We start from the raw sequence: 23,053 nt of genomic DNA on the forward strand, positions 1-23,053 counted from the left end.
TTTTCTTGTTTTACAGAAGTGTAGTGCCTCGTATTTTTTTTTCTTCTTCTTCCACGTAGCGTTTTCACAAATCTGTTTCATTTGTTGAGGCATTAGGGGGAGAAGAAAAAAGAAAGAAAAAAGAAAGGGGGTGGAGAGAGGGAAGATGGATGGGGGTGGGGTCGGGTGGCGGTGTTTCTATTATGTTTAATGTATGTAGAGTTTGGTGTCAGCGTTGCTTGTGTTCACTTGTGTTCCTTTGGTGGTGAGAGAGGTTGGGGTTGGCCTAGGGTGTGATTGTTTGCTTGTGATTGGCTGTGGTGATCTTTGTTTTCGTGTGTGAGTGAGGTGGGTGGGTGATTTGAATCAGGTTAGCCATATTGATTTGTATGTTGTTGGTGGATTATTGTCATTGTCCTGTTGGGCTGTGTATGTGATAAAGGGGAGACCTCCTTTCTTTTTCTTTCTTTTTTACAAATTTAGTTTGGTTATTGAAGATAGATTACATGTAGGCTAATTTTACATATGTGCAAAAATAGATTTCACTAGGCCAAAACACTCATTTTTACAACCAGCCCCCAGTCACATTGATTTTGATGGTGCAAGTGTATCTGTGTTTGTTCAGCCCCATGGCCTTAACTAGATTTGTGTGTGTGCAGCTGTTCTGTGAAAGGGGTGGGGAATGCAAACGTAGCTGAAGAATCCACTGGTGCACATTAGCAATACTTGGCTTATTTACTTCTGCTGGTTTTGAAAATGACAGCAACAGAACTTACTGTATTAGGCTTTAACAACCATTGAATTAAATACCGTAAGTATAGTTCCTCAGATAGGAAAATATTTTAACATTCAGGATGCTAAAACCACAAAATCCTACTTTAGTTTTGTCATTTGCTCTCTGCCAAAGAAGAATCCCCTAAAGCACTTCAGTACTGCGGAAATCTAGGAAACTCTGCTTTCAGTTCATAAAGGGGGATGCAGCTGCTGCATGTCTGATTGGCTGGGCAAATGGGTGGACATCATCACAGGGTGCTGACTGGCTGCTGTAAACGATCTCATATCATTCCCCTCCCTGCTTTAGTGAATGCCTTTTTAAGTGAAAATGAAAAGGTCATTCTAATCATAGTTAAATCAATGGAAATTAAATGTAAACCTTAACCTCTACCCCCCCCCCCAGAGATAATAAATCTCAATGAAAGAGCTCATTGTGGAGCTGAACAAAAGGCACAAGTTAAATAAAAAGAACTGGCTTGCCCTAGCATTACAAAGGAAATAAATCCTTAGCATTTGTGGCGATGAAAGATTCCAGAAAGAAATTTCTGTTCCCTGGGCCAAAAATAAATTCATTCAAAATTCTTATTTTGGTACTTTAGAATTGTCTTCTATTTAGGCATGAAATGTCATTACTTTCAGAATTATGCTGAGAAACTAATGTACCTAAGCTGGGTGGGTAACAATTTTTCAGCCTTACAGCAACTTTATAGGATTATTATAATTAGTCTTACTGACAAAGACTTGCCCCTGGCAATTGGAGGGAATTGAACACAGCATCCCAAAATCTATACCCAGCATTACAAACACACAAATCAACAATTTCTTTCTCTCTAATGTAAGATACAAAAAAAATGGAATGTCATGTTGATACGTCAACACATCTCACCATTTCACAGCAAACAAACAAACCACCAGCTCTAGTTGCTGGAAATTTCCCCCACAGCATTCAAGACTCCACTGAATTTCCTATATCCCCAGGGGTATATAATCCTAGTGGATCCCCCACCCTGCATGGGGTGTTTTGCCCATGGAAATGAGTTAACAATGACAGCGGGTTTATGAGCACTCCTGTTTCCAGACCTTCCTTCCCACAGAATACCAAACTGAGGGCATGGCCTGCTCCATGTGCTGAGCTGACAATAAACTTTATTCAGTTTTTCAGAATAATAATCCTGGAGTTCTCCAATACCATGCTCCAGACCACCTTTACCAGCGCAGTCAAGGAGACTGTTGGGCAGCAGGAATCAGTATAATTTGGTTCAGGGATGGGAAACCTCTGGTCCAGGGACTGGACTCTTCCCCAGGCCACATCACTCCCTGGCCTTGCTTCATAATCTAAGCATTTTCCCAGGATGGGATGTGCCCTTGAACTCTGATGATGCCTCTTGCTTGCCTGGATGGAGGCTAGAGAAGGATGTGTGAGTGTGTGTGTAGAAACTAGCCTACTGTAAAAAAGGCAAAACTCACTTTCATTGCTCCATGTCCTTTGGACTCTTGCCCCACCCACCACTGATATGTGGCCTTCGGATAGTTGCCCAAAACAGAATGTGGCCCTTGGCCTGAAAAAGGTTCCCCAGAACTGCTGTATTTGTTCCCTCCATCTGTAGTTTATAACAATCTGGAGTTGGAATATAAGAGATGTTTGCAGACATACTTGAATTAGCCTTACAAGGTGGAAGACCAAGGCCACATTCACAACATGCATTTAAAGCACCATGATGCCACTGCGATTTTTACTACGATTGTAGTTAAGGGTGCTACAATTTACTGGAAATTGTAGTTAAAGGTGCTGAGAATTGTTAGCAGTCTCCTTTTCCCCTCACAGAGCTGTAGTTCCAGAGTGGTTTAACAACCAATCCCCATTCACAGGGAACTCTAGGAATTGCACCTTTGTGAGGGGGCATCAGATACTAGAAACCGAGGAAGCTGCCTTATATCAAGTCAGACCATTGCTCCATCTAGCTCAGTATTGGCTGCACTGACTCAGACAAAGATCCAGGGATCTTCTGCATGCACAGCAGATGTTCCCCTACTGTCAGGAACCAGACTGATGGGTATTGCTCTGAGGAAGAATGTGAGAGCCCCCCTCTCCCTCTGCTCAAGGGCCTGATCCTGATGTTCCTCTGGAGCAGGAGGATAGTATCGACCTAGAGCAATGGTTCGTGGAAGGACACAGTTCGAGAACTGACAGTTGGGTTGAGCTGGGAGAAGAGCAACCAAGGGGAGAGGATCAAGAAGAGAGGGAGCTGGTTGGATCTCCCTCACTAGAAAGTGTGCAGCACATGAGCCCTAGAGCCAGGCGTCTGGATAGGGTAGCCTCTCCGAAGGCTCAGTGGTGGAGGGATCACATGGTGAGGAGACGGAAGTAACCAGAGAGAAGTGGGAAGAACTCAGTTGGGAGCACCTACACGGTGAGAATGGATGCTGAATGTTTGTGCTGTGTTCAATAAACCTCTGTTGCTGCAAAAGACTGATTTTGCTTTGTGCTGTTATATACAAAGAGAGGGAAGGTAAGCCTTGCCTGGCAGCATGACGCCTACTGAACTACAGCCATTTTCCAATTGAATAAATTGAATTTAGGCACCTGTAGACATTACTGCTCTCCTAGTTCATACCAAATGGCAGCAGCCTGGGTTTGAACCTTAACATTATGTAAAGCAGATGCTCAGTCACTGAACCATGGCCCTTCCCTCCACTTGGGTGGGGGCAACAGGACAGAGTTGTGTAAGACTCTGATGACCATCTACTCCATTGCTACAGTCCACATTTGGCCATTGGGCAGGAATGGAGTATTGCTACATTCAAGAAAATGCAAGAAGTGCTCAGAATTGTTCCCCTTAATCTACAGAGGGGGAAATCCTATGGAAAGCCCGGTTATAGCCAGTTAACACAAATAACATGCTCCTGTTTTGCATCTCGTTCTTTAGAAGCTGATATGCTTCATGAAGCATAACCAGTAATACAGCAAAAGGTCAAAATTGCAAATGAGTATTGGAATGTAAAGGGCAGACAGGGTTACAATTTTGTTACTTAAAACACAATAAAGGATCAGGTAAGGATGCGATTGTTGTCGTACTGGGTTGCAATGGGATCCTTTGGCTAGTCTACTCCACCTACGGACACATGGTTGAGTACATTTCTACACTAGGTCAGAGCAACCATATTGTCACGCGATTCTTGGAATTACACAACGTCCCTCTTTCATGTTTCATTTTTCTTCACTGAATCACCATGAAAATATTATAATTACAACCGTAAGCAGAGTCTTGTGCTGCAGTGAGCTCACTGGGCCCAAAGGCACCAATACTTTGCTATTACTCCACTGCTAGACGGTTAACACAGCAGCCCACATACAGCACAGAAAAATGTTTACTATTTAATTTAATGCCCTTATTTATTTTAATCCACCTTTCTCCAAATGCAGGACCCAAGGCATAATAAATTATAACAAATACAACTAAAAACACACAAGAAATATAAACATCAAAGCAAAAAAAAACCAAAAACCCGTGTTTTTTAAAAGCACTGTTTTCCTTTATTTATTATGGAGATTTTAGGTTGGTGGAAGGAAGCAGTTTGTCCCAGTTGCCACTTAACAAATTTAGTTGTTACCCAAATTATGGCACAAGGAACCATCAATGCAGATGGTGATATTTGGGGAAAAGGGGTGGGGTTAAAAGCTGAACACACAGATGTTTGATAGTGATACAGTAACTTAAGGGATGTCAAAAAATGAAAGATAAATCATGCATTCAAAACATATATTCCATACCTGGTGGCCAGTCTTTCCCTCACTAGGCCAGGTAACTTGATTACCGTAGCTTATAGACCAGGTGTAAGGAATCCTTTTTTCCAAAGGGGTGAATGTAAAAAGGTAAAGATAAAGGACCCCTGACAGTTAAGTCCAGCTGCAGACGACTCTGGGCTTGCGGCGCTCACCTCGCTTTACTGGCTGAGGGAGCCGGTGTTTGTCCACAGACAGTTTTTCAGGGACATGTGGCCAGCATGACTAAGCTGCTTCTGGAAACCAGAGCAGTGCACGGAAACACTATTTCCCTTCCCGCCAGAGCGGTACCTATTTATCTACTTACACTTTTTGGTGTGCTTTCGAACTGCTAGGTTGGCAGGAGCTGGGACCGAGCAATGGGAGCTCACTGTTGCGGGGATTCGAACCGCCAACCTTCTGATTGGCAAATCCTAGGCTCAGTGGTTTAGACCACAACACCACCCACGTCCCCTTTCGGGTGGATGAGTATGGGCTTATTTGAAGAGGAGCCTTTCAGATTGTAATTGAATAATGCAGCTTATTTTGAAGTTTTCAGCGCCTACATACTGTATATGCCTGCTGTTTAGGTCCCTAACATACCATGCAACATTGGGGATGTGATTACGAAGGCTAGAGTCCTAAGATGCCTTGGCTCTTCTGCTTTTTCCCAATCAAATAACCTTAGGAGCAATAGTTGTAGCAGGTTCCCAACTTGTGTTGCCTTACGGGGAAGTAAGGCATTATATAGGAATGGTGACTGCCTGGTAAGGCAGCAACATTCCTCTCTCTGCTTTCCACAGTGACAGGAAAGACTACTAAATTGCTTACAAGCCTCCAACAAACTGTTTCTCCATATGCTCACATTCGCCCCAATCATAAGAGCTGCAAACTTGCTTAAGGCTGCAAATCAATGCACACTTACCTGCAAGCAAGTCCCATTGAACTAAATAAGTCTTGCTTCCAAAAAGTATAGGATACAGTTAAAAACGAAACCTGAGGTTTTCAGGGAGTTTAACTCCATGATGTACAATGCAGTCAGTGGCAGAGTAACAGAACTCACCTCACAAATGTTTATCATAAATTCAGGTCACAATGTATAGCAGCAGTGTACAGCTCAAATTAAAGAGAGCCATTTTCATTTTTCCCCAATGAAAGAGTTCCATATCACTATCTTAAGTGGGGAGAGATGGGGGAAATCTTCCATGCCAACTGTGTTCTATTTTTTAAACATTTCCCAGTAACCCAATATCTTAATAGTAATGCTAACTTAGAAGGGACACAGCATTCTAATGGATGAATTCCATAGCCAAAGAACTCCAAATTACATGTCAAGAAATCACCGATTCTATATTCAGAGTTAGTAATGTGCATGATTATCAGACATCCCTGTTTCCCGGGGACAGTCCCTGGATTTACAAATCTGTCCCCAGAATGTCCCTGGATTTCATTTAATGTCCCTGGATTTATATTTTAAGTGTAGATTTATTAGGGAATAAATGTTGCGTGATTGGTTCAACGGCACATCATATGGGGACTTCCGGCAAGGCAAAATGGCGGGCGCCACTGCCGAGGGGGAACCGGGGATGCCCGGCTCGTCAACTGGGGGAACCACTGACCCCACCCCTGCAACCCAAACCGAGCTGGGAACGAGAGTACCCGGCCACCCGGCCGACTGCCCAGTGGCGCTCCAGGGCCATGAAAACACCGGAGCCAATGCAGGGAGAAGAGAAAGGAGAAAAAAGAGGGGAGCCATGACCTTGCTGCACCACTGCCGCCACCGCTGAGGAGAGGTAGGAGAGCACCAGGAGAGCAAGGACCCATGGCAGAGCCCAGGCCCGACCCGAGCCTACTCCATGGCGGCTAGTGCTCCAAGAGAGCAGGCCGGGGCCCAGAGGAGGTCACAGAAGAGAAGATGATAGTTCTTAACTTTTTTTAAAAAAATAACTTTTCTCTTTAAAAAAAAAAAAAGTGTCCCTGAATTCTTTGAAAAAAATCTGGTAACCTTATATTATCACATTTGATGGGTAAAGCCAAAACAGGAAGAAGGCACAGAAGATAGAAGCAGGAGTTACCACCCTTGGCTCCTTTGAGAGGAAGGGTGGGATAGAAATTTTATAAATAAAAAGCAGGGATCTTAAGAACAGGAGGACAAGCATCCATGCTAGGCATAAAAGCCAAGACCTCCAAGTTCTCTGCTCAACTCCTCCTTACAAACACACACCTTGACTTCTAATTTGCTGAGGAATTGCGCCTTTAAAAAACAAAATTGAACACTGAGTTGTGTGAGAAGCCAATTCTTGCAACCTCTGCACCAAGGTAATATGACAGCTATCTTTTGTGGAATTTCCAAGTGACTTCCACAAGGCATATGGTGAAATGTTGATGTAAAGCTATAGCACAATCTTATTTAAATTTTTTACAGCATACGAGGCAGCATGTTCTGCAGAAAAGTCTATAATTTTTTGCTCACTCCTTGCCAAGATTTGCTCACAAACTAGCAAGTGTTATTTGAAAGCTGTATGCAGTTGTAGATGGATTATTGTATGGCTTAAGTACATTTCTCCCTGTGGGCATTACAAGCTGATAGTTTAAAGATTTTATCAATCTAACTAGCACACAAGGAATTTTCCTGTCCCCCAGCATACAAAATGTGAAAAAGGCTATGCATCTTATGTTGTAGAGACATTCAAAAACAGCCACACAATTGTGGAAAAGTTGTTTTATTTCATAATTTCCACACAGTCACAGACCATGCACTAGACCTTGTTCTTCCAACTCCTTTACACAGCATTAGGGCTTGAGAGAGGCTGAAGTATCTAATTCCTTTCTCTTCAATATCTTGGACACACAGACACTAGAAGAAGTCTACAATTTACATAATTAAGTTGTCGCATTAAGAATTTTAACAGGTTTGGAAGATCAGTAGTGGAGTTTGACAACAATGAAAGACTTCAAGTTGAGATAGATGGTCCCCCCCCCTGCAGTTTAGAGGCAAATCACATTAGCTGGTGTGACCTAAACATCAAGATAGTATGTTGATGCTTTCCCAGGGTTCAAGAATGCAGCAGCAGACTTCAGCCTCTGGGCCTATGACAATCATTCATTTTATACCAAGGCCTCCCCATTCCCCATGATATGGGGGAGCAGCTAGACACTACTGGCATCTACAATTTGTTCTGACATTTCACATAAGGAGTCCACAAGTGCTTAAGACCAAACCCTCCTATATATACCAATACACATGCATTTTTACTGAATACTGGTGGCGGTGTAAACGTTCTTCAGAATGAATCATCTAGTCACATAGCAGAATTGGTGCAATATTGTTATAGCTGTCCCGCATAGCCTGTCCCGCATCCCCTGCCACAGAAATAAGGAATAGCCCAGACATGCTTCTCCCAACCATCACCACTTTAAACTTTGTGTTGACTGTCAAAAGCATGGTCTCTTATTTCCTACTCGTGGAATTATGTGCACCTACCATACTAAGAAATAGGCTCAAATCCCTCGTCCTCTTTTAGGTGCCTCAAAGAAAGAATTCATTACTTTGAGAAAGGAACAGCTAAAGCAATTAAAGTGAATACTACAATTGTGTCTTGCTGGCCTAAGCCTACATTCAATACGCATTTAGCTTCATGGCAACATGTCTTGGGCAAGGCTTCTATTAATTATGTTCCTAGTCAGTAATAAAGCATTCATTTTCTTAAATGAGCATGTAATGATATGCATTTGAGAAGCAGAAAAGCAGGAGAAACTAGATCCCTCCTACTCTCCTTGCAGGATCTCCCTGCTACCATGCTGCTTTGAAACAAGCAACAGAATGGTGGCAAAGAGGAAACTGGATGAACACAGAAGAGGTCAATGTGGGGTTTCGTACAACTCTTAAAATATCTATTCATGTTCAAATAGCAAGGTCTCCATCCCCCTAAAATCCGCATGCATCCATGTCAGCATGTGTGGCAGGAAGACTTGTACTGGAAGGACGGCTGAGAGATGAGTGAAAATCCTGGTGTTTTTCCAGGCTATGTATTACCAGACACCCACACAAGTCTTTGGCTGTAAATCTGGTGAGGCTTAAATAACCGCAACACTGTTTCTCCGCTGTGCAACAAATACCATCTAGCAGACAAAATTGAAAAGACAGACTGTTGGGGGGGGGGTACCCAGGTTAAGTTGGTATATAGATTAAAGACTCCACTCTGGAACCACACCAAAGGCTTAACTTATGAACATAAGCACCACCTTAAAAAAAAATAGAACAGGAAAGGGCACTTGTTCCTTATACTATACCTACAAATTATCTCATTATTTATGGTGCCTTTTCAGCAGCAAAGGTGAGCATTTCAGATGTGAAAACAGGGGAGCCATGCCTGCAAAATTACACACAACCATAGCAATGCTTGTCATGCAGACTCGACACACAAGAATCTCGCCACTTAGGGTACCCCCTGTTACTTTTCTTTCTTTTTTGGTGATGGCAGCAGTAACAGAACCAAACATTCCTGAGAGATAAGACATTCACAGTCAATGCCCATTTCATGTCTGCAGAGCGGGAGACATAGCTAGAGTGAGCGGCCACTCCCTGAGCTGTGCCATTATCTCAAGGAGCAGCCAGAGATGCAGAGCAGCATTGCGCAAATTAAAGCTGATGACTCCTTAAAAGCAGTAAGGGCAAGGTGATTAAGCATGAAATGTGCCACCCTCTTTAAAAGCGTATTAAAAGCACAATTTTACTTTTTATTCAAGCTTTCTTTTGCCTTCCTGTAGAACCTTCGTCTCTTGTTTCTAGTGACTAGTCATTTTATGGACCTAAAGTTTGGCAGGTACAAGGTAGTGACCATTAATTCTAGCAATTGGGTGATGAAGGTCTGAACCTCAACTACTCCTCATAGCACACTCCAGCCGCAGTGCTTTCAGCAAGAATTTGAATGTTCAAAATGGAAATATTTGAAAATATGGTGCCTTACTTCCAGAGCTACTTGTTCTATGTCACAATAAAAGCTAAAGAATGTGTTTTCCCTAGCAGTTTGCATTTTCTTGGGCAGATACCACTTGTAGTGGGACGTGTTCTTGATAGCCACATACAGGAAACTGCTCTCCCTACATTTCTCTGGACACCTTAAGGGTCTAGCGCCACTTTTGCAAACATGTATGCAATAAAAGAACCCAATTTGTGTACATTGAAGGGCATCCGATTGGCTGGGGACTTTATCCCATTTCCCAAAAATGGGGATACATTGGTGAGAACCTATGCAAATGTGCAAACTCTCTCTAGACACCCCCCCCCACGGCAAATATAAATACAATCAATGCACAGAGCTCACACAAATACATTCTCCACTATAAATATTTCTCTTGAAACTTTTCATCCAGACTGTCATGCATTTTGGGGTGTGAGAGGAACAAAAACAAACTCCCACGCACAAACCAACAATAGGGGACTGAATCCCTTGGGGGAAGAGGGCACAGAATCACCATATTTAGATGTTTCCAAAAATTGGCAGTAGGTTACTGCCCCAATCCCACACTTTCCTAGGTGGGAGTGAGAGTTTTCAGTGCAACAAGTCATAGCATATTACTGGGGTGGCGGGTTGCACAGGGTTGGGACAGGCAGTTGGGACCACAGCAAGGACTTTTTAATAGACCGAGCAGCCAATCCACATAATTTCTTGCCCCATGAGACAATGACTATGCGGGTAATGGAACTGGACTAATAGCACCAAGAAATCTAATGGACCTCCCCGCTCTCACGGTATGATAAGAACGGAAAGAAAAACAGGACGAGCTTGTGAAAAGAATGGGGCAGGTTATGCATATCTCACTCAGGATGTGTCAGAGAGAACCTGTCGTGGGCAGGAAGCTCCAACACTGTTCTCACGTATAAGGCAGCTATTCTGTTTGCAGGAGGACCTCTGGTTCCGAAAGGGAACAGTACAGAGTGTAACCCAACTCATCCACCTCTTCAGGAGTAAGCTCTGAAAACAAGTTCACCTTGGGATTCAAAGCGCTGGGAAGAACCCCTGCTTCCAAATAGCCAATGAGCTCTTTCAAGGCCTGCAGAAAACGGTCAGCGAGCATGTCTTGTGACCAGTCAGTCTCCTCCAGGTGAAGTATGACGTTGGTAAGCTGGCTGGCAGAAAGGTGACTCAACGCCGGGTTCAGCTTGCATATGGCCTTGAGGATCTTGAGGCACAAGGAACGGCAGCCAGAATCAGCCTGGTCTAAGGCCCGCAGGCGAGCTGTCTCTGCCGGCCGAAGACTGAGCCGCCACAGATTATCATACTGGGCCAGTCGGTGTGGTTTGGCTACCAAGACAGTGTCACCTAGTGTCACAGATGGCAAGAAGTCTATGAAAAGGTGCCGATCTCTTTCATACTGGACCTCCAATGTCAGAGATTCCAAGGGTGCTGCTGGACGGATCACATAGTCTAGGAGGGTCCCAATAGCTGGCCAGTTGATGGAGCCTGCCACAACTTTCTCAAAGGTGCTGGACACTGCCCTGGGTGAAAGGTAGCCCCCCACCACACAGCGGTCCCAGTAACTGCTACCACGAGGGAAGTATTCTGGGTTTTCCCGACGTACCAGGCAGAAGCCAGGGATGTTCATAATGGTGTCTTCACCTGGAATGCAAGACCACAGGTTCTGTTCCAACACCAGAGGAACCATGAGCTGGATGTGATCAGCAGTCACAACCTGCCAGGGGGGAGAAAAAGAAGAGGTTTTCTAAGGCCCTTAAAAGGCCACACTATTTGGCTAAGGGGAAGGCTGGAATGCAAAGGAACGTTGAGCTAGGATTTCTATGATGCTTGGTGCCGTGCTAGAACATGCTGATGTATCAAAGGCAGCATTAGAAATAGTTCCTCATAAATTAAACAGTAAGAAGGAAATAAAAGCAGAGTTTATGCTTCAAAGAAACTACTACCTTATTGAGATGCCATTCACATGCTCACAGTGATTATTTGCAGATAGGCATTCCCTGGATACAGACCAGAGAGACAGACGGGGGAGTTGCCTGAGTTTTAGTGAATAGGAGTAAGTCTGCATGTAGGTGAAGCTTACTTGATGTTTTTAATTCTGTAGATGTTGTGCAATTTTTTTCTTGAGATGTTTTGAGTATTTAGTCATATATAGATTAAAATGTGTTGCAACCTATCCTAAGCCCCTCAAGTGGAGTGCATTTACATTAACTAAAGCCCGAGAAGAATGCTAAGAATGTAAGAAACGAAGAAATGAAATTGCTTCCTCAAAATAAAACGTAACTGTTCACATTTATGGTGAATACAATAAAAGAGCGAAGGACATATAACAGAAAACAGGGAGCCATTCACTGAATCAGACCATTGTTCTATCTAGCTCACAATTGTTTATTCATCAACTGGCAACAAATATCCAGGGTTTTTCACACAGGAGTCTTTCTCAGACCTACCTGGAGTGGCAGGGACTGAACCTAGGACATTGCTGCTTCTATGTTTTTATTGTCAAAAGCCAAAAGACAACTATTTAAAGACTGAGTTTGATGAAACATGATACGTTTCTCCAAGGAAATCACCATCACCATTAGGTGTAAATTTAAGTTTTATCTAATACAAAATACTACACATAGAAGTCTTGATGTAGTGTTGAATCAAGTACGTCCATTCAGAATTGCTCACTTAAAGGCTTTATGTTCATCAGGGTAGCATGAAGGAATGGCTCCCATGCCCATTATGTATTGAAAAGAACAGAAGAGACTAAATAATGTAGAAGGACCATGCACAGTCAGGAACAGATGTGGGCGAGAAAAGATAAAGATTTGAATCTTGCTCAGTTGGAAAGAGAGGACATTAAAATTGCAAAAAAGGAGGGAAAGTACTTTACAGTGGTACCTCGGGTTACATACGCTTCAGGTTACAGACTCCGCTAACCCAGAAATATTACCTCGGGTTAAGAACTTTGCTTCAGGATGAGAACAGAAATCGTGCAGCGGCGGCAGCAGGAGGCTCCATTAGCTAAAGTGGTCTTCAGGTTAAGAACATTTTCAGGTTAAGAACGGACCTCCGGAACGAATTAAGTACGTAACCAGAGGTACCACTGTAGAGTATTGGGGAGAACAAATTATTTCCTATGCAAGATCAAATCACAAAAAAAGCCAAGAAACATGACCACAGACAATTCTAGGCACAAGACCATGATGCTGAGAGAAACACTGGCAACAATAAAGTTTGCATGTTCTCTTTCTCTATCACACCTATTGAAGAATATGTAAACCTTCTCACCCATCCAAATTACCTGCAAATCATCATAGAGGCTACCACTCAGGTACATTTCACGGAGAGGCATGTCTGGCAGCTTGGCACGGAGGAAACCACGCAGTTCTGCACATATATCTACAGCAGCCTGCTTGGCTTTCGCCTGCTCTTCTGTAGGGATGGCCACCTTCCTCCGGTAATACGCGAACAGCTTCTCTTGCAAGGACATTCGGAGGCGGGACTTCTTCAGCTCCACCTGGCTCTTCTTGATGGATGATTTCTGCTTTGTGGGTTTGATCAAATCTGCCAGGATAGGTTGGAGAGAGAACAGCAGGCCTCAATATTGCACCACACAGAATTCATTAGGTACAAATTGCCTGTACTGAATTGCACCTCTATTGAATTTGGAAACACTGAGGATTAAACTATGCGAGACAAAAAATCATTGACCACACTTTTAACCTTTCTTTAAAAGTAATGGCAATGTGCATCTTGATACAGACAGCAACAACACCCTTTAATTCATGTCATTTTCCTGACAAAAACAGTACAACCTCCTAGCTTTAATCTTCCTTATGAGGACAAACTGAAAAGTACCCATGTGCTCTTCCTGCACACTGTTAGTGTTATGATGTAGTGATATAATTTCTCTTATATATGTTATAATTGTAATAATTTGGACAGTCTGTTTTCTGTAAACTGCCTTGAGCACAAATATCTTTGTTGAAAGTACAGTGTAAAATAAACTGACTGATTTGAAAAAGATGCTCTTGTTCCCTGGAGATTTTCACATAAGGCACTAGAACAGTACTTGTCAGGAATACATTGGGTCAGCAGTATTCTTCCTCAGAAGAATGTGCTGGACTTACTGATCTGTAGGCTCTCTTCCAAAACTAAGATCCTTTCTTAACTAACTGTTTTTAGACACCAGAACATGTAAAGGTGAAAGGTTTACCTGTTTGGCAACCAACCTATGTAAGAAGTTGCAGAAGAGTTACAGGATGTCCCTCACCTATATCAAAATCTGAAGAATCAGTGGGAAGAGTCTGCAGAGAGCGGCTAATATTAGTCTTCATATCTTGGTTCAATAACCGAGATGATGATCCAAGCCAACTTGGTTCCTCCCAGCTTCTCTTTCCTGACTGACTCATGCGAGTGGGGCTGGCTGGAGCACTGATCGCCCGGTCATACATCTGAAGCAATAAAGTGGGGAGACAAGAAATTCAGTGTATGATCCATTCAAAAGCCTCCCTGTGTAGAACCCAATGGTGAAACCGTCCTGGAAGGTCTGTAAACTCCATCTTGGTAGTCAGGCAAACATGGGACTAATCAATGTGAGCTGTAAAATGAGCTTATCTGCTTGCTTTGAAGCCTTGGCTGCTGGCTTGGCTAGTTGGGAAAAGGGAAGCTTCTACCTGTCAGCTACCCACTTATCTGAGAGATGGATGTGAGTGGGGAACAGGTCCCTAAGATAGTGTGATTAATTGGATTATTTCTGCCAGTTTATATAGCTTGTTTTCTGTATAAGTAACACACAAGCTATTAGCCCCTCAAAGACGAAGCATGGTGGTGCTTATAGCTTCAGCGTCCATCCTGAGGTGTAGTGGCAAGGAATTCTATGTTGCCTTGTATGTCTCTTATATATATCCTTATAATAAAACATTAGAACTGATTACTCTGGTGTTTTGTGCATCTTTCTTTGGAATCCCTACAACTGGGTCCTTCGGAGCACCAGTCAATCCTTCACTTTGGTCTGTATTTGGACCCACAGGACAGAAAACTCCCATTGCATCTTTATCGTACCCTAAAGTCTAGGCACCCTTTCACTCACAATGTTCACTCTTACCCTTTTAACAGCCAAGGTGGCAATCCCCAGCATGGCAGCACCTCCCACACCCAGGACAAGTCGCGCATTGGACAATACAAAATCAATGGCTGTGCCAATGCCATTGTCATCCTTCTTTCCTTTGCGCTCTCCAGCGCCTGCCATTGCTCCTTTATGGGAAGAGAAAAACCAAACACAACTGTTAACATATTTCATTTTGCACATTTGTCATTCTGTGCTTCCTGATTAAAGCTAGAATAAGGAATTGAATGCAGCTCAACAACCAAACCCAAGTCTCTATCTTTTACTGCTAAATAAAACTAAGTTCCTAAGGAAAATGAGAATATATGAAAAATGGTATGCTCTTTAAAAATGAAATGATCTCAAGTTTTCATAAACTGATTTCCAGATCATAAAAATAGTTGTAATAAGAGCTTACAATATTGTACATAAATAGATCTTTCCACTATGAAAAACCATCAAAAGCTAGATGGGAGTTTTCTCAACCTCTGCAGTTATGCATTTCTCTTCTTCTTACCACCAAATGTATAGGTCACTCCTTGCAGTGTGATCTGCAAGCTTCCTGGAACTACTCTGGCTCCCATATAGCCTAGTCATGTTACATTTAGTCATTCAAAGTAATGCTTTAGGACAGACCTACAATCATTTATAAATGTTCTGAATAAGTAAGAGAGCACATTCTACCTGGAAAACAACCTACCTGAAGTTTACTGCATCTGTGAAGAATGGGGAATACTCCCAGGCAGGACACTTTTGGGATTCCTTTTTCAAGTTTGTACCACACAGCCAGTATTGACCATCTAGCCCAGACAGTCAAAAGGGTTGATGAAAAGGAAAGTGGTGAGTAAACAGGTGGGGGGCAGGAAGGGAAGTCTCTAAACCAACCCCCCGAGTTTGGAGTGCAAGAAAGCCTGGCCCTTCTCCAGCTGTCTTTCCTTATCTTTGAGCTGCTCAAGATGTTGATTCTTGCGGAATTCACGCCGGATTGTGTCAAAGTAGAAATCACGGTCAGTATAGCGCAGGCCACGTCCCTGACGCAGCAGAGCGCGATAGAGGTTCAGCACTGCTTCACGGGTCCACGCTGCCATGAAGGATGAGTGGAGGGCGGGCAAACTGAAGGGACATAGAATAAACAGAGAAAATGAAACAATCCAGTATGTTTGCAAATTATAATATTTAGCCAATTCGTCAATTGTGTTTTATCCAAGAGGTAATAATATCAACAAATAAGAGAAATACATCTATTTAAAGCTCTATCCATTACAACCTCCTTCAAAGTTATCCTTTATTTATTTTCTAAGCAAAAGACAGAGAAGACTCCACTAGTCATATTAAAAGAAATGCCAAAAAAAAGTTCCAAAAGGTGAGGAAAAGCCTTTTTAAAAAATACAACCTACATTCACATCCCACAAAACTAGGTATAAAATCTCAAAGGGAGATGCAATCAAGCAGCCGGTGGCAGCGTTGCCTCTTTCTAGGCCGGCGACTTAATCAGAAAGTTGGGTTATGGGGAAACATCATATATGTATTTTAAATGAAATTATTGTGAAGTCAGATTTATTAGAAATTATTGTGACAATGTCAATCTCCTGGCAGACTTAGAATGAATCTTGAAATCTTGAAATACAGAGAAAGTATATCGCAAAATGTTCCTGATAATAAATGGGAAAGCAAAACAATAACGAAATGTGTACAGACTAACAAAAGGTAAAATAGCACAATGAGAAGAATCGGAAGTTAGTGTTTATGGTGTGTGTATGTTGTAGTGTGTGTACTGCGTGTGGTATATACTGTATGTACTAAGTTAATTCTTATAAGTTATATGTAAATTGGTGTTAATTGCTGTACAATAAAGGTTGTTTAAAAGAAGCAGCATCGGAATCCGGTGGATTTCGGAGATGGCGGTGACGGCGACTGGCAGATTTCCCCTCTCCCTCCAGCCTACCACAATACGAATTATATACATATAATTATTAATATATATATCTATTGAGTGCACGATGAGGAAAATGAAAGGCCCTCAGAGGAAACTGGAACTCAAGGGATCAAGGAAGTCTTTCTCCCCTCCCCTCCGAGCCGGGGGTCCGAAGGGAGAGCCCCGCCAGTCCCACCGAGGTTGGGGCGGGCCTATGGCTCCGGGCGTCTCCCCGGAGGGAAGAGGGGGATTGGGGCTAAGGGCAGGCACTTGCTCTCGGTACCTTCGCGGAGGAGAGGAGACCGTCGCGTTTCAGGGGCTGCTCGGAGCCCACCTCTTCCCGCTCCCGGCACAGCTCCCGGGGTCACTCGGCAAGATGGCGGCTTCTCTTCCGGGGCACGACCTCCTTCGCCATGGAAACTCCAAGAAGAAAAAAATCCACAAAAGGCCCCGGCTTCCAATTCGGCCCTGGGGCGGAGGGGCATCGACGGAAGAGGATTTAAATGAAGCAGAACAGGGCTGAAAACAAAACCGACCGACCCCCTTCCTGCGCTCGGAAATAATAATACCCTGCACTCTAAAAACGTTATATTTTGCTCATTGAAGGCGGCTGCGCCCCTGCTGGTCTGTTTGCATATAGAGCCTCTGCGTCTTGGATGCTTTTATTAAAGGCTCTGTTTTTTTAAGGTGATGTGCGAAGCAAAGAGCTGAGCAACGGAGTTAAATTTAGGCATTAGACGTGTGCAAGTTGCATTGCTTATAAATAAGGAGTTCTCTATGGCAAGGCAGGGGTGTAGATTTATGCTTAGACCTATTGAAATCCACGCTTCAGGTAGTAGTAACTTGGAAGTCTCACCCCCCCCCCAAGTTGGTCAATTCTTAAAGGTAAAGGGACCCCTGACCATTAGGTCCAGTCGTGGCCGACTCTGGGGTTGCGGCGCTCATCTTGCTTTATTGGCCGAGGGAGCCGGCGTACAGCTTCTGGTCATGTGGCCAGCAGGACTAAGCCACTTCTGGTGAACTAGAGCAACACACAGAAATGCCGTTTACCTTCCTGCCGGAGCGGTACCTACTTATCTACTTGCACTTTGATGTGCTTTCGAACTGCTAGGTTGGCAGGAGCAGGGACCAAGCAACAGGAGCTCACCCCGTCGTAGGGATTCGAATCGCCAACCTTCTGATCGGCAAGTCCTAGGCTCTGTGGTTTAACCCACAGCGCCACCCATGTTCCCCATGTCAATTCTTAGGCATGACTAAAAAGAGGCTGCAGTACTAGCCGTGTCCACCCAGCAGGAATAATTCCCAAGGAATTCAGTGGGATTTCCTCCAAGGAAAATGGGTTGCAGTCTTCCTCATTCGTAAGAATAGAGCTGTTGGAAATGGTCCTCCTGCCCAGAACTGGTAGCCTGTGTGGTAAGGTTACCAGATTTATTTATTTTTTCAATGAACACTTTTCAACTTCATTCATAATGGATGGATTTTGTCAGAGGACTGATTTGTAAATCCGGGGACTGTCCCCGGGAAAGGGGGACATCTGGTAACCTTAGTGTGTGGTATAGTGGTTAGTGTCAGACTAGGACCTGGGAAACCAGGGTTCAAACGCCCATTTGGCTATGTAGCTCAGTGGGTAACCTTGGGCCAGCCACTTCCTCTCAGTTTAAACTTACCTCACAGGATTATTGAGATGAGCGTCGGAACCCTATACTGTAGTCGCCTTTGACTGGACTTAACCGTCCAGGGATCCTTTACCTTTTACCTTACCTATTGTGGAGATTAGTAGAGGATGAGGAGAACCATGTACATTATGTTGCCTTGAGCTCCTTGGAGAACAAGCTGGGCTTTGAATGCAATAAATAAATAGCTCTTCTACCCTTTATAGTGACATCCTTTGCTCCTGTTTCAGAAGACTATGGAGGATGCATTTACTCTTCCAAACCTTCCCTTCCCAGATCTCCCCATCATGTCTTTGGCTATGTGCCTGATCAAGGATAAAAGCAGCTGGCCTTTTGGTTTACATTGCTTTGTTGACTTGGGCAATGCAGTTGTAGCCTCTTGGCTGCTCCTGCTTGTCAGTGTTTTTAACCAATGAATGAAGTCGGAGCTATGATTTATAAGTGAGTTGGTTTGGATAGACATTTCTGAGGTCCTAAAGAGCTGCTGGTTTACCCTCCTGTTTACTGATTCTGCTTATTTCCTACTCCCTGGAATCTCCCTGGAATTTTACTTCCTTTTCCCAGCAACCAGGATGCAGCTTTCTTGGGCTGGGTTCACCTGACATTGCATAGTCCCTAGAAGTTTCTTTCTGCAAACCATAGTATAAATAAGCATGGATGAATGTTAAAGAATCCCTCTTCTTCCCAAAAGGCAAATGTGAAAACTTTGCAAAGGGGCTTAGACACATCTTCTGTTTTGCAGGAACTAAAGACCAGACACTCATTAAGAATTCACTGCATAGTTAACAATGGTATTTCTACCCAGAAGTATCTTTGTGATTAATGGGGGTTACTCCCAGGTAAGTGGGCACAGGATGGTAACTGAGGCTTTGGTTTAGGGTTGACATTTGGGAGGGAAGGGTTCTTGTGTATTTAACAGCTGTATGGCAGGGAGAAATTCAACAGGTTAAAACTTTTTCCTGTGTGGAAGATACAATTATGTGGAAAGCTTCACCATGACTATTCTCTCTAAATTTGTGTTATGTCATGCATGCCCCATGATAGTATTACTGTATAATTGATAAAAAATGAACTGATGTTTTAAACCTTTTCTAGTTGTATGGCTTGGGAAAAATAAGTTTTCAGTCCTAGGCCTTACTTCTCAGTAGGCATGGTTAGAATTGTGCTGTTCATTTTCTCCCCAGCTGCCCAAAAACAAATTGGTAGGCCTCTGCTGTGCGTATGTGCTATAAAACACACTGAAGTAAAAAAGTAAACAAATCCTCAGTATATTCTTATCTGTGTGTAACCCCATCAAACTCAGTGTGGGTTACATCTAAGTAGAACTGCATAGGTTTGGGAATTCTAATATGAAGTAGTTAGGATGAAAATTGAAGCAGGTTTTTATGTTTATTTATTCACACACACACAGCTTTATTGTGGTCCATAGACCCCCAAAAACATATTTATTATTGTCTATACTTATAGCCCACCCTTCACCAAATAGTCCCTGGGTGGGTTATAAAATTGCCACAATTAAACAAGTACAATTGACATTTAAATAAATAAATAAATAAATAAAATCCACAAAACAGCCAATAACAAAGCAACAAAAGAATAGCAGGGCATCAACTATAACTTGACCCACTGCCTGCAGTCCCTATCAAATTACTACTCACCTTAAAAAAAGGAGTGTCCACCCCTGCCTTAAAACATAACTAACAGGTAGAAATGCAATGGGAGAAGCTTTTCCCCCCAGAAGTGCATCTCTGCTATTGAATTGGTGCTTGCTGTGAGGCATTTAAATGTACACCAGCATCGCAGAGTGGGGGGTGGAGTGCAATATGAAGCACTGCCTGGGGAAGGTAATCCTTGTTTATTTATTTTGTGTGTTTGTTTTTGATAGAGGGTCCAATTTCAAAGCAGCAGCAAAACAGAGACCCTAATCCAGCCTACTACTTTAATTCCGTTGTTACATTAATCCCTATGCATTTCTGTCAGTTTTGCCCCACATACAGAGGGTTCTGCCAACAGCAATCACAGTCAGCAAGTGGTGCTCAAGAAGCACTGTTGCTTTGTAAATGAACGTGATATTCTAGAGAAGGACTTGAGAGCATAGATATAAGAAAGAATAGCATGGAAGGCTCCCGTTATGTGCAAGAGCCGACTGTCCTTCTCCCACCCCTCATGCTCAGCTCAGCTCAATGGTGCCGCCTTCTGGTTGTTTTCTTGAAAGCTCGTTGCTGACACACTATTCTTGAGAATAGCATTTCTGATTGGAAATTGTGGGAAGGTCAGCAGCACAATAAGTGCTACAAATAAACTCCTTCCACTTCTGTGAGAAGAGCAAAGCATTGTGGACTTGGTTGCTGGACTTCGTGGACCTGTCCGAGTCCATGTGCCCGGATGGAAGAAGAGGTTGCTGAGACATTTATGGCTCAGGATGATTAAAAAGAACAAAAAGGGGGATGGTAGTAAATCCTCCTGCTCTTTTTCAGTGTATGTTTTCCTATGAAACAGGAATTACAACCTGCACTGGTGTCAGCATTGCTTCAAATTTGGAAGGTGGTGATATGGTTCACTTTCTGCCCATAGCTTTATGCACATGCAAACAGTTCTGTTTAATGAACTTTAAACTTGGATATTCTCACCAGGGTTAAACTGCAGAGTCCATGGGATTTATGGATCACTCTCTTTTAAGAAGAATGTGTATCCTACCCTGCTCCTGATTTCTTTTGTTAACAGAGAAGGGCCCACACCATTACTTTCCAGGGTGTCTCTGTCTAAACTAGAGAGCTAGATTACTTCCTTTCTAGAGAGCAGGCCTATGAAAAATCTGGTATAGTCTTGCACAACTATTTTGAGCATAATATCTTTGTGGGGGAAACAGGGGAATGCATCGTTGTACATAAGGAGTACGTGGACACTGCAGAAGGCATCCTTCCAACAGAAATATCCAGTATTCATGAGAACGTACATATTCCTCATAATTGGATGCTTGGAAGTAATTTTCACTGAGGTCCTTAATTCCAATGAATGCATATAAGACTGAGGAACCACACAATCATTATGATTTCCAGGGCTTTTTTCCAGCCAGAACTCTGTTCCGACACCTCTCAGGTGGGCATCATTGCCATTCTAAGAGAACAAGGGAGGCGTTCATGGTGAGTTCCAGCATCTCTTTTTCTAGAAAAATGGCACCGACTATGCAGAAGCATTTTTCAGGGGCTTAGTGAAGGTTAGTGGCCTTCAAGTGTCCTGCGTCCAGGGAATCCTTTCCTTGTGGATTCACTTGCACGAAACTTGTTGCACATCAGGATTCTATAGTGTGTTCTAGGATGTATTCTCAAGGTTGCCTAAGGAGGCAAATACAAAGCCAAGAGTGTGTTGAATACTTGCTTCCAACTGCAGATTGCTGAAAACTGGTAGCCATGAGCAACCTGTTTTTGTTTCTTACCTGAAAACCTGAGCTCTGTGCAACATGATTTGTAAAGGAATTCTGTGCAGGTTGTTTCTGTCAAAATGAGAGACAAAGCAATGACTTCCTCAGTGTACTGTCAAAAGCTAAGAAGAGGGCATCTACACTAGACTGGCAAGTTCTCCCACTGTAGTGCCAAGCAAAGTAGGAACAATGTGGCATGCGGAAACCTATGCTGATCTTGCTGCTTGGGTAGTAAAGACTATTATGCTTATCATTTCTACAGCACTTTAGAGTGTTCATAGTGGTTCACAAGCATTGGTATAGCTAATTCATTAGTTTATTAACTGCACCTTAACAACTATGGAGTCAAAAGATGGTTAAAGGTAAAGGTAGAGGGACCCCTGACCATTAGGCCCAGTCGTGACCGACTCTGGGGTTGCGGCTCTCATCTCGCTTTATTGGCCAAGGGAGCCGGCGTACAGCTTCCAGGTCATGTGGCCAGCATGACCAAGCTGCTTCTGGCGAACCAGAGTAGCACACGGAAACGCCGTTTACCTTCCTGCTGGAGCGGTACCTATTTATCTACTTGCACTGTGACATGCTTTCAAACTGCTAGGTTGGCAGGAGCAGGGACCGAGCAGCGGGAGCGCACCCTGTCACGGGGATTCGAACTGCCGACCTGATCGGCAAGTCCTAGGCTCTGTGGTTTAACCCACAGCGCCACCTGTGTCCCCACAAAGTGGTCATTGTGGTCCCAAGCATTAAATGGTGATTCCTGAGACTGGAGAACTGTGAGATGGTGTTTCTAAACTGGAATTTATTGTGGAATTGATTCTGCTCTTATCCACACGTGTTTTTCACAGCATCTCCATTGTGATGTCATCAAAATGCCAATACCCCCCTCTTTTGACATTTAATCTGGATTTCCCCCTACTCCAGCTAATAAAAACAACCCATTATACATTTGCAGTCACTGTTCGTGTGAAGCTCATTAGTATCGTTTGGAGTGAATGGGTTTGTCATATTTTGGTGATGTTTCAGGGGCTACTCTCTGTCATCACACCCACACTTCCCTTTACTCCTTATCTGGGCACAGCCTAGCCATTTTGTTTCCTGCAGCATAATACCAGATGAAAAGCACCCATTTTTACAGATTAATGCTTACTAAAAGCACATCAGGTTCAGAGGAACCATTCTCTCATTTACATAGTAAGTGTGACACATTGTCTCATAGACTGTAATCTACATATATAGTGGGCTTTTTAAAAAGAATACCAATAAGGAGGTTTTGCACAAGACCTGTTGTGCAAGCCTTATATGAATCTACTAAATATAATGCTTGTGCAATACCTAGTTATTATTTAAATGTTAAAATTGAATGGCAATGGGTATTGTACCCCAAAAGTCTCCATTTTGCCCATTGTAAATTAATATCACAGGCTGGAAATGTTTGTTCTTTTATGGGAACTTTG

The 23,053-nt window shown here is 43.2% G+C and overlaps 2 protein-coding genes across 2 annotated transcripts; both read right to left on the minus strand.

Annotated features, from left to right (window-relative positions):
• Window positions 1-7,223: 7,223 nt before the first annotated feature.
• MIEF1 (mitochondrial elongation factor 1) lies at window positions 7,224-15,433 on the minus strand. The gene is made up of 5 exons (XM_081929233.1): window positions 15,294-15,433; window positions 14,594-14,742; window positions 13,760-13,940; window positions 12,788-13,050; window positions 7,224-11,212 (listed from the first exon to the last, which is right to left on the minus strand). The coding sequence occupies exons 2-5, from the start codon at window positions 14,735-14,737 to the stop codon at window positions 10,409-10,411; spliced, it is 1,392 nt and encodes a 463-aa protein (XP_081785359.1). The 5' UTR covers window positions 14,738-14,742; window positions 15,294-15,433; the 3' UTR covers window positions 7,224-10,408.
• Window positions 15,434-15,444: 11 nt separating this feature from the next.
• MIURF (mitochondrial elongation factor 1 upstream open reading frame) lies at window positions 15,445-17,333 on the minus strand. The gene is made up of 2 exons (XM_081929234.1): window positions 16,792-17,333; window positions 15,445-15,706 (listed from the first exon to the last, which is right to left on the minus strand). The coding sequence occupies exon 2, from the start codon at window positions 15,679-15,681 to the stop codon at window positions 15,469-15,471; it is 213 nt and encodes a 70-aa protein (XP_081785360.1). The 5' UTR covers window positions 15,682-15,706; window positions 16,792-17,333; the 3' UTR covers window positions 15,445-15,468.
• Between the last annotated feature and the right edge of the window lie 5,720 nt (window positions 17,334-23,053).

Source organism: Podarcis melisellensis (genome assembly GCF_964234715.1).
Source record: "Podarcis melisellensis genome assembly, chromosome: 10".
Taxonomy (NCBI): domain Eukaryota; kingdom Metazoa; phylum Chordata; class Lepidosauria; order Squamata; family Lacertidae; genus Podarcis; species Podarcis melisellensis.